Raw genomic sequence first — 13,924 nt, forward strand, 5'->3', positions numbered from 1 at the left:
TTATTGCTCTTGTTATTTTTAATTTTAATATTATTATTATTATTTTTTTTTACGATAAAATTAAATAATCTATTAATATTAGAATAAGACACAAGTTAACTGACATTAGAAATGTTTTTTATAATTTTATACCTTCTAAATTATTTTTAAAAAAGAAAAAAAATTTTTTTTTTATAAAAATTTTTTTAATTAAAAATTGTCAGCTAACTTTAGTATTATAATTATTTTTATTTTATTATTAACAAGATTTTAATTAATTATAAGACTTAAAAAGTAATTACTGTCATGAATTTCGTCTTCGATAATAATTTATTTAACCCCGAAATAAATTTTAAAGTCAAATTTTATCTGACATAAAACTTTAAAAAGCGGGTCAAAAGCTCAAATTAGTAAACAAATAATTTTTAAAATAAACAGAAATTTATTTATCAAAAACAATAAACAGTTTTCTATTTATTTATCAGCGAGGCATTTTTGTCCTCGGACAAAATAAACGAAGGATAATCCATTTAAAAAATAGTGAAACAAAAATATGCAGAATGCATCAAAAAATAAAATAAAAAATGCTGTCGAGTAATCTCTCTTTAGATCGCATAAAAAAATTCAATTGTGCAGCAGAGATAACAATCGCATGACAATTACAAATGTTTTGAATATTTTTAAAAACATACATATAAATGGACCGAAATATAGAGATGACAACTACATAACAATCGATAGTGCATCCAAGTTATGTTTCGTCGACACATTTATTCGCTCATCGCTATAGCAGGCATCCAATAACTATAATAATAACAATAACAATATTATTATATATCGTATGTACTCAAGCATATAGTTTAGACAATATCCATATGTGAGCTTGAGCATATAATATAATAATATTATATATATATATATATATATATATATATATATATATATATATATATATATATATATATATATATATATATATATATATATATGCGAACAGAGCAGATCGGATATAGGTGTGGGACACATGACATGCCCGAGAGGTACATTTAGTGGTTATAGGTTACTCAGACGCTACATTCCAGTGAATGTGCTTTTCCAATAATATGCCAACGGGTAGGTGTTAATTGCATGCGAACAAGCCTCACGCAGGCACGTCGGCAATGTGATACCACGGCAATAATTAGTCAGTTAATAATCTTGGTAAAAAAATTAATTAAAATTTCTTGGACGTAAACACGAAAAAAATGTCAATTACCTGGCGCCTGATGGACAAATAGCTTGACAATATTACTAACCGATACTAAAATATCTTGTAAAAATAACTACCGAGTCATATAACGCCCTCGTAACTTAATTGGAAATTTACTGAAATATTAGATTAATTTAAATATGATATAATACCCCAGCAGGTGAAAAACAATAAAGAGATTATTTTTTTATTAGCATTGCTCGCGTTGGAGGTGTGATAAAACGAAGCAAAAAAAAATATAAAGTATATAATAGTTGGGGGAGCAAAAAGTTTATTGACGGACGTTATCGTAAAATTAATCTAGAAATAAATATGTAATGTAGGAAAGCATAAGGTTAGTATATTATACATAATAATAGTGGAGGCATGAAGCGATGAAGCTACTATGTTAGTACGAGTACATATAATAGTAAGAGCTTCCCAGCCAAGTATTATAATGACACTGTTAATTAGAACAGTCGACTCATTAACGGATTTCGTTTGTAATTAGCATACCGCGATAATCAGGATTTAGCCCGGGGAAATTGGATTAAAGGCAGCCAGCAAATGCGCAGACAACCGGACATGACCGGAAATTGGATTTTAATTTTAATGTTACGCGAGCGTCTATATGCTCAAATGTATAACCCCGCAATTCAACGTAATACGGATTTTGCGGTTAGACTATTGTTTTAATCGTACAATAACTGTTTTCATTTACTAAAACAACTATCAATTTTATTGTCTGTTTTTTATGCTTTGGCATACATGCAAGAAATTTTCGTTTAATTCATCTGAAAAATTGCAGAACTTTATTAAATGCCGCTGACATAAAAATTGGTCAAAATAATTTTTAATAGTTTCAATATAATTATTTTTTTTATTTATCTTTCATATTTTTTTTTATCAAAAAATTAATAAATTAAAATTTTTCTATAATTGACAAAAAAAAAAAAAATGAAATAAAACAAACTAACTTTTACACAAAAAAATTAATAATAGTTCACTAGTTCAATATGTAATTTAAAAAAAAAATCTTGTGTGTATTTAAAACAAGTAAAACTAACAGTCCACACACAAAAGCCTAACCTAGGTATTGAAAAAAAAAAAAAAAAAAAAAAAAAAGTCCATCCTATATATGAATTATGAATTGAAAAATCCACGCTCTGTGGCCCCAAAAACGGTAAAAACCTACGATATATATCCACTTTATCGATTTTCCGTCTTTCAAAATCTGGGTCGTACCACAAAATAATTATTCGGTGACTAGGAAGAATACCCGATGATTCGGCAGATTTCCTATCAAAGTCTAATATAATAATATAATACTATCATAAAGACCTCCATGGTCTTTTATCTTCTGTTCCATTATATATCAGGCGCTTACGGTTAAAAAACCGAATGATACTTATTAACATAGAAGGTCCGATAAATCGGGGGGTTAAAAATTTAAAAATTTAAAACATAAATATAAAGTGTAAAAGGGCACGGGCTCAATCTGCCTTTGTATTGTACTATCTATCCAAGATAGAGAGGATAAAAAAGACAATATGAAAAGTTAAGTACTGTAACTCTCAGCTAACCCGAACGATAAAATTTAATAATGCAATAAACCGGAGTATTTCTAAATGACAGTTTCTCGTGTTTGATCGCAGTTTAAACCGTTGAAGCTGTCGCGTATATATTTCGTACAATAATTCAGATCTTGCTCTACATATTAAACTGCTGAGTAGTGCTGAGGGAAAAGAATAGAGAGTAGAGTGGAGTGAAGTGATAAAAAAGGGCGATGCATGAGAAGAATATCCTCCAGGCAAAATGGTCATTTTAAAGAGTCTGGTGATCTCTACTCGGGTTACCAGTGTGCACCGGATGTTTATCGGTTTCCATGAAAACAACAGTACTCTCGTTTAAAACGCACCTCGAATTATTTCTCCGGGATTATCTCTCGAGTGTCTTGCTCTTGGTTCTCGGTTCTCGCTCTTTAGTCTTGCTCTTCTGTTTTATAATACATAATACATAATATATAATATATAATATATAATATGTGGGCTCTCAGTCTCTTCTCTGGCGCTGCTGGTCAGGCTTTGTACCATTTAACTACTATCACTACTTCTGGAGCATCTCTGGCTCTGTCTTTGATCTAAACTCGAGTCCATATCTTTGATGCTACCTTTTATTCGCTTTTTTATTATTGTTTCCACTGAATAGAAGTTAAGTTACTCAACTCAACTTGCTCAAACTCTCGTATAATATATAATAACTAAACGTATAACTCAACTCTCTGAGAGATTCGCACCGCCAAATATGATAAAACCAGTTGCTAACTAAACTATCCACACACTACCATACACTCGTTAGTTTAAATCAACATTATCCTATTTCAACAGATATTATTTACTCCATTTCATTTATATTAACAGATATATGATAATGTTATATGGAAGTTTAATAATCAAACGCTTCCAGCTTCCTACTCACATATTTAACCTTCTCATATAATACATCTCATACTTGTTCTCTTTATTTTATTTTGTTTTAAACCATTAACTAACCATGTGTGTGTTTTAACCTGGTACTTTGGTAAAACTTTAATTCATGCTATTTTTAATTTATTTTTATTAAAATTAAACATTTATTTATTTTTAAGACAATTTTTTTAATGACTCAGTACTCTAGAAGTGTAATTTTTAATTTATCAAATTTACTATTGTTTTATCTTTTAATTGTTTTTTACACTTTAATTTTGATAAAAACATTTTTATTTTTTTTTTTTTTTTATTATTTGTACTAACACGCATGTAATTTTCCACTAAAAAAATTTCAACTTTAAAACCGAGAACCAGAGAAGGAAAATCTACCGTTAAATATTGAAAAGAATAAAAATTAGGACGTTAAAAATTAAACATTACCGAAAATCATAGGTGTAACGGGCAACGATCGTGCACAGTGGAAGTAAGCAGTGCATATTTTCAAGAGGACCCATGCCCCGGGACCGGAAAGTACATAGAGGCCCAATATCACTGTATAGGTTTGTTAAAAAAAAATTGTTTTCACCCCTATAACTAAAATAAACGCGAGCTCGTTAAATTAAACTTAAAAAAAAAAAATAATTTTGATTAAAGAAAAAATATTTTCCGCGTAAATAAATATAATGATAAAACGGGATTATTATTATCCGGGAAATCGAGTTCCATTAGCCGTGGCCAGTTGAATCGTTATTCAAGCAGTGCGATAGGTCAATAGGCATGAAGTAAAGAGAAGTACTCTTAGCTCGTATCCTACCCTGTCAGGCAATAGTTAGCTCACGGGCAACTGAACAGAGAAATGGAATAAAAACCCGAGAAAAAATAAAAACAAAGCGAGAAAGAGAAAGCTTCTTAAATAAAAGAGTGTATAAGTTAAGTAAAGAGAAAAAAATAAATGAGAGAGTCAGCTGACTAGCGGCTTACAGCTTAGTGTATGTAGGCACGTAAGTACGTAAAATCCACGGCTCGGTCTAATGGATCGAATCGAGTACCTCTTACTTTTATAAACTTTTTCTTTATCTCCCGTGGTACGGCTCAGATGCTCTTTCTCTCATTGTCAACTCAAGAAAATATACGGTGCAGCGTGGAATAGAAATAGAAATAGAAGTAGAACGGAGGAAAGGAGGAAAGGAGGATAGAAACAGCGTATAGTTGGGAGAGCACCAAGGATGAATATAAATTAAAACAACGTTGAAAAAGTAGCGAAAAGTATATGGAAAGAGCAAAGAGTAGATAGAGTAGCCAGTCTACGGCATACAGAGACAAATAAAAATCAATCGACACGATAAAAGCCACGATTCCCATTTTCCCTCAGAGCTTCCGAGAAAACTACGATAATGCCCTGAGGTTTTACGAGAGGCTGAACGTCGATACGTGGTGAGCCTTTTAAACTAGCTTATACCTTCCAGCTTCCAGCTTCCAGCATCCAACATCCAGCTTCTAGCTTCTAGCTTCTTCCATTCAACAGCTAGATCAAGCTCCGACCTCAAACCACTGAAAAATGATACCTGCGACTGTTATTACTCTTTATTTATACGTCTCTTAAAATCAGATTAATCTCATGTCGCTCCGGCGATCATACTACAGAGCACTACTCGCTGATGATTACCATGATAATCATTAAATAAATATTATCCGGTGTATTTATCTGTACACATGCATACCAATCTTGATAGCTCGTAAAAGTTGTAGTGATCTACTCGGAGATTCGATTTTATTTTATATTTTATGGGCTTAACTGTACATGCGATAGGATTCTATTCCCAGGAGGGGTTTATTTTTTTTTTTTTTTAAAGCAGTTAATGAAATTCATGACAGTTACTCTGGTTTCTTAAATGAGTAACTAATTACTATTTTTGGATTTTTCGCGGCCTGTTCAGGTGTCATTTAAAGCAAAACTGCAGTATCACAGCTTCGCCGGTACATTTTGGAGACCCTTGTCCCAGTACGCTTAAGTACCTCGAAGCCCATTATCAGTGTCAATCTGGTGAGTATTTTTTTATGAAGTAATGAATTATCTAGTTGCTGAAGAAACAATAATGGTAAATATTAACTGCTACGGCTGATAAGTTTTATCAAGTTCTTATAAATAGTGAGTCATGGGTTTAGCTCGAGTAAATATTTTTATACTTAAAGTCACGTTTTATTTTTAAAATTTTTAATTAACGCGTCAACTTTTTAAAGTAATTAAATTTTTTTATCTAAATAATAATTTTAATAATAAATAAAAAAAACAAATAGAAAAAGTTTATTAAGAAATATTAAACCGGATTTTTTTTTATAAACTAATTTTTTACGAGTGAAAATATTTAACAAGGCTATAAATTTTAAGAGATATATTTTTGACGATGACCATAAAGCAATGAGCGCATAAAATTTTTGTGAGTTTAATAAAAACAAACAATACGGAAAATAAAATCGAGTTGATCATTAACCGTTTATTCAAAAAAAATACGCAGACCCTTTATTGCGATGGCCCTTGATAAAATTTTAAGGATAATATAAAATAATGAAATAAAAAGTTCGAAAAAAAAGGCTCGACCTGGGTTTTTATTATTTTTTTCTGTAATATAATATAAGTTGATAGGAACACTAGGACGCGAGCTCGCATGCCTGACGGTCGACCTCAGTATACCCGGGCGTAAAAATCTAGAATGACACAACGGGTTAAGCCAGAGGAGAAAAGTAAAAAAATTTAATGTAACACATTTGCAGCTGCAACGACAACAACGACATCAAGACCAAGTCCACCGTGGTTGATAACCACTCAGCCAAGTGTATGGACTACGGGCAGTCCCAGCGTGAGATCGCCATCCAGGACAACGAGTTTCCCAGCTCAACTCCCGGCTATAACCACCCTCGGTCCCTCCGTAACAACCCCGTCCAGGTCAGTACATACACCTACATTAACCTACCCCACACTCTCCACACTCTTTTTCATATATGTATTTAAATTATATTATTCTATTCTCCGTCATTCAATTCGAGTCATCGGAGCTTGAAATAAAATAAAATTCCTCTAATTGACAGCCCGGCAAGCTCGGCTCGGCCAGTTGTTGTCGATGAGACTGAAGACGTCGAGAGGGATGATTTTAGGCCCTCTTCCAAGGACAATGTCAGCCCGATTGCGCCCGTTGTTCCAGTAACCACTGAGTCATCCACTGAACACAGTTATGTATCATGGAAGACCAGCCGGCGGCCGATTGGTAAAAATTTTTATTGTTATTTTGAAAAATTTTCAATTTTTTATTCAAATTAAAGAATTTAATTTTTTTTAAGACAATTTTTTATAAAATGAGACAAAAAATTAATGGAATAATAATTTTATTAATATTTAATATTTTTAATGAATTTGGATTGATGGAAAATGTTTAAAATTTTAATTTGGATCAAAAATAGAAACTACAATTTTTATTTAAAATAATCAAAAATAAAAAAAAATATTTTTTATCTAAAAAAATAAACTTGTTAAGTAAAATTCGAATGATATTTTAATTTAAACCAGAAGTCGATGAAAAGCCTAGATGTTATCTCACTTTATCCGGATTCCCCTATTTACTTAAAAGATTATATATATATATATATATATATATATCTACCAGTTGTCAGCGTGACTCAGCGGGTCTCGGTCAAACTGATAATTAATTTCAACCAAAAATAAAGGACCAAAAAAAGTAACCTGTGGCAAATAATTTTAGTGTCGACGAGCATTCCGTATACCGATCACAACTCGAACGGCAAGTGGCACGAGTACAACCGACAAGTTTGTCCGCCAACGGCAGCCCGGCAGCTCATCTGGAATGCGACACGAGCCGGAGAGATCGCGCTCCAAAGTTGTCCCGGCGGAGCTAACGGTCTGGCCAAGTGGAAATGTGTCGCGACGGAGGACTCGGCGGTGTGGTTCCGCGACTCCCCGGACCTCAGCGAGTGCCGGACCCTCTGGCTGACTACCCTGGACAACCGCGTCTCCGAGGGCGACACCATACTGTCGATCGCCCCCGAGCTCGCCGTCGTCACCGACAACACCCGCATCCTCTACGGCGGGGACATGATGACCACCACCAAAATAATTCGCAACATGGCCGAGAAAATGTCCCAAAACATCAGGAACTATCAGGACCCCAGGCAGAGAGAAGTTAGCGTTACCGAGTTGCTCCAAAGTGTCGTTAGAACTGGTAGTAACTTGCTCGATACCGCTCAAATGGCCTCCTGGAAGGACTTGAGCCATCAAGAGCAGATGAGAGTCGCAACCTCTCTGCTTATTGGGCTTGAGGAAAACGCTTTTCTTCTTGCAGAAACACTTAATCAGCAGAGAACTTTTGTACAGCAGGGAACTAATATATGTGAGTTTACATTTTTTTTTATTTTACTACCTATTAATTTTTTATTTTCTCGTGAAATAATTTTTTAACTTTAGATTTTTATTTTTTTGTCCTTAATTAAAGATTTTTTTTCCCAACAATTATGATAAAAAATATCCTGAAAATAAAAAAATAAACAATTAAAAAAAATTAAATGATTAATTTCAGTAATGGAAGTGCGAGTGCTAGAAATCCGCAACATAATCAGCGGATCAGAAATCTTCCCCCCGGAGTCGGTCCAGGAAAAGTGGACCGTGTCAAACAACCGCGTGGAGCTCTCGAAGCAGTCGTTGCTGGAGAACAGCAGCGAGGACGGGATAGTCAGGCTGGTGTTCATGGCGTTCGACCGGCTGGAGGAAATTCTCCACCCTCAAATAGAGGACTCGTTCGTGAGCCTGAACGAGGAGGCCCGCTCCCCGCGGAATATCAGCAACAGAATACTCAACAGCAAAGTTATCTCGGCATCTCTGGGAAAAGGTCGACACATACAGCTATCCGAGCCAGTTCGTATCTATTTTGAGCACCTCGCCGTTGAAAACGTAACTAATCCCACTTGTGTGTACTGGGATTACGTAATGAGGTAACTATTGCTATTACCTATTGCTATTTCCATAACTAATACCTCTAATGATAATAACTATAAATAATCTATGACATTATCCGTATACTTATACTTACTTCAAACTGTTATTGTTCATTTTACCATTACTGTTGCTATTAATGTTACGATTATTAATAAACTTTGACTGTAAAAAAATATAAAAACAAATACTGTGAGCTATAATAAATAAGTCACGTTCTAAGAATAATAATATGTGAACTACTTATTATTGTTATCAGAAGTTTAATTATTATTATTATTACTTTGCTTCATTAAATAATGACTTGTTGAATTGCACTGTATTCTCTTAATTATTAATATTTCCAAAGGTATGAGCTCATCCCGATGTTACACTCATCAAGAGCTTTCATTCGAGTACCCACATTGATTTTTCATATATTTTATATATTTATGTATATGTATATATGAAAAAAATATATATAAATATATGAAAAATTGATGTGGGTACTCAAATAAAAAGTTTCGATGAGTGAAACACCGAGGTGAGCTTATATTTTTAAAAATATCAATAGTTCTCAAGATGCAAGGTCATTTCTTAATTATCTATCTAGAGATAAAGAATTTTCGAATGCAGACTAAATACTTATCATCATAAATTTACTAAAAAATAAAATTACAGCGTTTGGTCAGAGCAAGGCTGTCGCACTACAAGAAGCAACGAGACCCATACCGTCTGCGAGTGCAATCATCTGACAAACTTCGCGGTCCTGATGGACGTCCACGCGGTTAAGCTGGATATGACGCACCAAGTCGCCTTGCAAATCGTCACCTACGTCGGATGCATCATCTCGATCGTCTGTCTCGTTCTCACTATCATGACATTTCAGCTGTTTCGTGGACTCAAGGTATATAATGTCATGTACTTATAAAACAAAGAGCTTCTTAGAAGGCAGACTATTATCGCATTATTGTCATTATTTTATTATAATAGTATAATATGAATACCCGACGTAACTCACCTTTCAAAAGTTTCATAACAACTTTTCAATGCATTTCAGTCGGACCGGACAACCATTCATAAGAATCTTTGTGTCTGTCTACTTATCGCAGAAATATTATTTGTTTGCGGGATCGGACAAACCGACCAAAGAATTGTCTGCGGCGTTGTCGCTGGTCTCCTACATTTCTTCTTTCTTTGTGCCTTCGCCTGGATGTTCCTCGAAGGTAAGATTTTTTTTATCATTATTATTTTCATCATTGAGTTGTTTAAACTTTTTAGCTTAGTTATATACTTCAGAGAAATTGTGGCTTGCAAAATTAATAAACACAGTTTAATTAAACCGCAAAGTTGAATTAAAAGTATAAAATATTTTATTTTTAAAAGTGAAATTATTGAATTAAAAATAGGTCAAACCAATAAACACGTGATTAAAAAAAAATAATTGCTGTTGATATATCCAACTTAACCCCGTGATATTCTGAGTAACCTAACAAACGTTAATTATTTTCTCCGTAGGTTTTCAATTGTATGTAATGCTAATAGAAGTGTTTGAAGCTGAAAAATCCCGCCTACGCTGGTACTACTTAATAGCATACGGCGGTCCATTGCTAATTGTTGCAATTTCTTGCATAATAGATCCTCTGAGTTATGGAACAGATCGATACTGCTGGCTTAGAGCAGACAACTACTTCATTTTCAGCTTCGTGGGACCCGTCATACTCGTTATACTGGTAAGACAATTGTTTAATACAACTCCGACATTTACAATAATTATTATACCTAAAATTACACACCTAAATTTAATCACATCAACCATTGTGTCTATTTAAATATTTTATTTAACGATAATGAATAATTACGCGTTTTCGATTGTTGCTATAAATAATAAATTTTGTTTACCCACCAGGCAAACGTTGTGTTCCTGTCGATGGCGATATATATGATGTGTCGACACGCAAACACCGCGGTATCTATGAAAAGCAAAGAACACTCACGACTCGCGAGTGCTAGGTAAGCATTCATTTTTAAATGCACTATTGCGCTAATATGACACAATATCCATTTGTTTTTTTAAGTATTCCACTAATAATTAATACGATAGTTTCAAAACAATTATTATCATTTAGTTATTATTATTATTATTATTATTATTATTATTATTATTATTTAATTATCTTAACGTTTTGTTTGACCAAGTGTTTATTTTTGCTTTACAATTAGAATTAATAATAACTAATTGGTGTAGGCTGCTGTAGGTTGAACACATTTCATTTTTATTTATTTATTATTTAGCAGAGTTTTTTTTTTTTTATTTAATATTTTTTTTTTTTTTTAATTATTTAACTATTTTTTTTGTTGGAATGTTGGCAAATTTATTTTACTCAGTACACAGTAATTATTAATAGCCTTTTTTCCGGGGTAAAATTAACAAAATTATTAGCCCGTTAAAAGAATATATATTTTATATTTTCGACAATTAAAATAAAAAAAAATCAATAAACTGTCAGCATTAATAAAACTAGTTAAATTGTTTCAGATAGAATTAATTTTTGAATAATTATTTAGATTTTTTCGATTAATTGCCATTTAAATAAACCAATAAATTAGTTACGTATATTTAAAATAGAAAGTTATGAAAATAAATACTTTTTTTATAATAATTTGGTAATGGTATTAATGTATATTGAGCTCGATTCAAATTATTTGTTAATTTATAATCCGATTTGGTTTTTTTTTTGTCAAAATTTAAATTTAATTAATAAATAAATATAAGCGATGAAGTATTCATATAGCCTCCAGCGGTACCGGCTTTTATATATTTTCGAGGATGGATAAATTTATTTTTATGCTAACGAATGATTTAAATAAATTTATCAGTATTTTTAATTATTATTTTTATGAAAAAAATAAATTTATGTTACATTAAATTTTATTAGAGATTAAAAAAAAAAAATTGCACTCCAAATTAATAAAAAATTTAATTTACAAATAAAAAATACTTGAATATAAAATTGGGCAGCCGTAAAATTATTGTAATATTAAAAATCATTCAAAGCTAAATTAAATTTTTTAAATAAATTTTATCCATCGTTTAATTTTTTTTATAAATTATTTTATGATTTTATTAAAAAAATAAAAAATTACTTAAAGGAAGCTTGAAAAAGAATACAAAAAATATAAATGAATCGAGTACTTAGTATTTAGAATAAATAATAAATTGATTTGATTAGTCGACTGGTGCCGGGATAATCATTTAACTTTTGCTCTCTTTTTTCATTTTGTTTATTAAACAAAAAATTAAAAACAAAAACAAAAAATCTTCTACCCACTTCTGTCTACACTCTTCTACATTCCTCTGCATGGCGTGGTTGGTTGGTTGGTAGTGGAAAGGAAGAGAATGCTCTTCCCAACAAATTGCAAGCGCACTTGTAAGATATTTACCATTTTTATTATTAATTTATTTAATTATTATTCTTTTTATTTTATTTCTGTCTACCCTGACTTTATTTAACTACAGACTATCACAGTAAACGACAAGTTTAATTAAAGTATTGATTATTTATTTTTATTTTCATTTATTTAAATCGGTAGTTTGTGTATGCAATGCTAATTTATCACCGTTTTATCGCTAATATAGATATACATAAATCGATAATTTAATTTTAAAATAATAGTGATTATTGTTTTTATATTGCTGTCAATTTTCATTTATTAACAATGAAATTTATTTATAAAATAATTATTTAAATGTTTTAACGTAAGGTCAAATTTTTTTTTTTTTATATTTAAATTTATCTAAAAATTCAATCGATATTTGACTTCCGTTTTATTTTAGAAAATTTTTAAATATTTAAATTTCCGTTTGATAAAAAAAGAAAAAATCTATTCCATTTATTAAAATGATTTTTAAAATAGTCGACTTTAAAAATAAAAGGTCAAAAAAAAAATTGAAATATCAAATGTATATTTATATCAATCTTAAAAAAATTTTTTCACACACTAACACACTAACAAATGCATGATGTAATTTTGAAATAAAAAAATTGCACGCTAAAAAATTAAATTATTAAAAATTAATAATTTTTTGCTATCAAATTATTTTTAACAATAAAATTTATTAATAATATTACTATTAATTAAAGTGAAATAATTTTTACTATCCGACTATTTCACTGTCTAGCACCTCTACAGCCTAATTAATAATTGGAGCACGATAATTAGCATAAATTAATTATAAAATGACGAGATGAAATAAAATTTTAATAATTACATAAACTGTATTTACGAATACGAATTGCAATAATATTTAATTACAAATATTAATTAAAATTATAATCTTGTCATTTATTAAATAGTACCGCTCGTACTGAACAATTTACAATTAACAATTATTTATCATAAATATATATATACATATATATTTAGTAGAATAAAAATATATAAATCTATAGAGTTTAATTTATAAATATTAAATTTGTGTTTACTCCGAATTTAGGGCATGGCTGAGAGGCGCTATCATACTAGTATTTTTACTAGGATTAACCTGGACCTTCGGATTGCTCTATTTAAACCAAGAAACCGTAATAATGGCGTACTTATTCACGGCGCTAAACAGCCTGCAAGGAATGTTTATATTTGTCTTTCATTGCATTCAAAATGAGAAGGTAAGGGAATTTACAGGAACTCTATCGCCTACATTAATCTAGTCATTTTAAACTATAAAATGAAAATAAAAATATTTTAAATTAAATTAAATTTAATGATAAGACAATCGTACATCGATTTTAAATTCATCAATCATCATCACTAATGATAATAAAAATATTATTATTAATTATATATTAATTAAATTATTATTATAAGTAAATTTAAACTCAGTCTTATTTATAAAAATTGTCAAATAAAATATAAGCCAATTATTAATAATTAATTACTTATTTAAAACCTCATGTCCTTGTAGTGGCATTTTCTTTAAATTAGCACGCGTTTTATTTTTATTTTTTACAATTCACAGTTTAGTAAATAAATTTTCTTTTTTTTCATTAATTTCAATAAAATAATTTGTTATAATCTGAAAAATGTCAATATTTAAGATAGTACAGTGCAATTTAACAAAAGTAATTATTTAATCAAGCAAAATTTTATTTATTTATAGTTGACATAGTTTAATTTAATTAAAAAAAAGCATTTATTGAAATTAATGGCGAGATATATTTTATTTAAAAATAAATAACGCTTGGTTTAAAATAATTTATAAAAATTTTGAGA

At 30.4% G+C, this 13,924-nt stretch overlaps 2 protein-coding genes across 10 annotated transcripts in view; one reads left to right on the forward strand and one right to left on the reverse strand.

Moving 5' to 3' along the window:
- The window catches only part of LOC141527026 (latrophilin Cirl), a 142,032-nt gene that overhangs the window by 121,504 nt on the left and 6,604 nt on the right, over positions 1-13,924 (forward strand). For 7 of the 9 annotated variants that reach the window (XM_074242262.1, XM_074242266.1, XM_074242267.1 and 4 more), the window contains 11 exons: positions 5,613-5,719; positions 6,448-6,619; positions 6,763-6,938; positions 7,431-8,075; positions 8,262-8,673; positions 9,335-9,560; positions 9,714-9,879; positions 10,172-10,386; positions 10,563-10,666; positions 12,040-12,084; positions 13,152-13,320. In XM_074242262.1, coding sequence (XP_074098363.1) covers positions 5,613-5,719; positions 6,448-6,619; positions 6,763-6,938; positions 7,431-8,075; positions 8,262-8,673; positions 9,335-9,560; positions 9,714-9,879; positions 10,172-10,386; positions 10,563-10,666; positions 12,040-12,084; positions 13,152-13,320 — 2,437 coding nt within the window. Of the gene's footprint in view, positions 1-4,128; positions 4,236-5,612; positions 5,720-6,447; positions 6,620-6,762; positions 6,939-7,430; positions 8,076-8,261; positions 8,674-9,334; positions 9,561-9,713; positions 9,880-10,171; positions 10,387-10,562; positions 10,667-12,039; positions 12,085-13,151; positions 13,321-13,924 lie in introns of all 9 variants that reach the window. The other 2 variants (XM_074242263.1, XM_074242264.1) reach the window with 2 other exon arrangements.
- Vlet (COMM domain containing 10 protein valette) overlaps positions 1-13,924 on the reverse strand; it is a 154,030-nt gene that overhangs the window by 120,449 nt on the left and 19,657 nt on the right. The window lies entirely within an intron of this gene.

The sequence above is a fragment of the Cotesia typhae genome, unplaced genomic scaffold, assembly GCF_013202065.1.
Source record: "Cotesia typhae breed Kobodo isofemale line unplaced genomic scaffold, CoteBio_Ctyphae contig_4, whole genome shotgun sequence".
In the NCBI taxonomy this organism is placed as follows: Eukaryota; Metazoa; Arthropoda; class Insecta; order Hymenoptera; family Braconidae; genus Cotesia; species Cotesia typhae.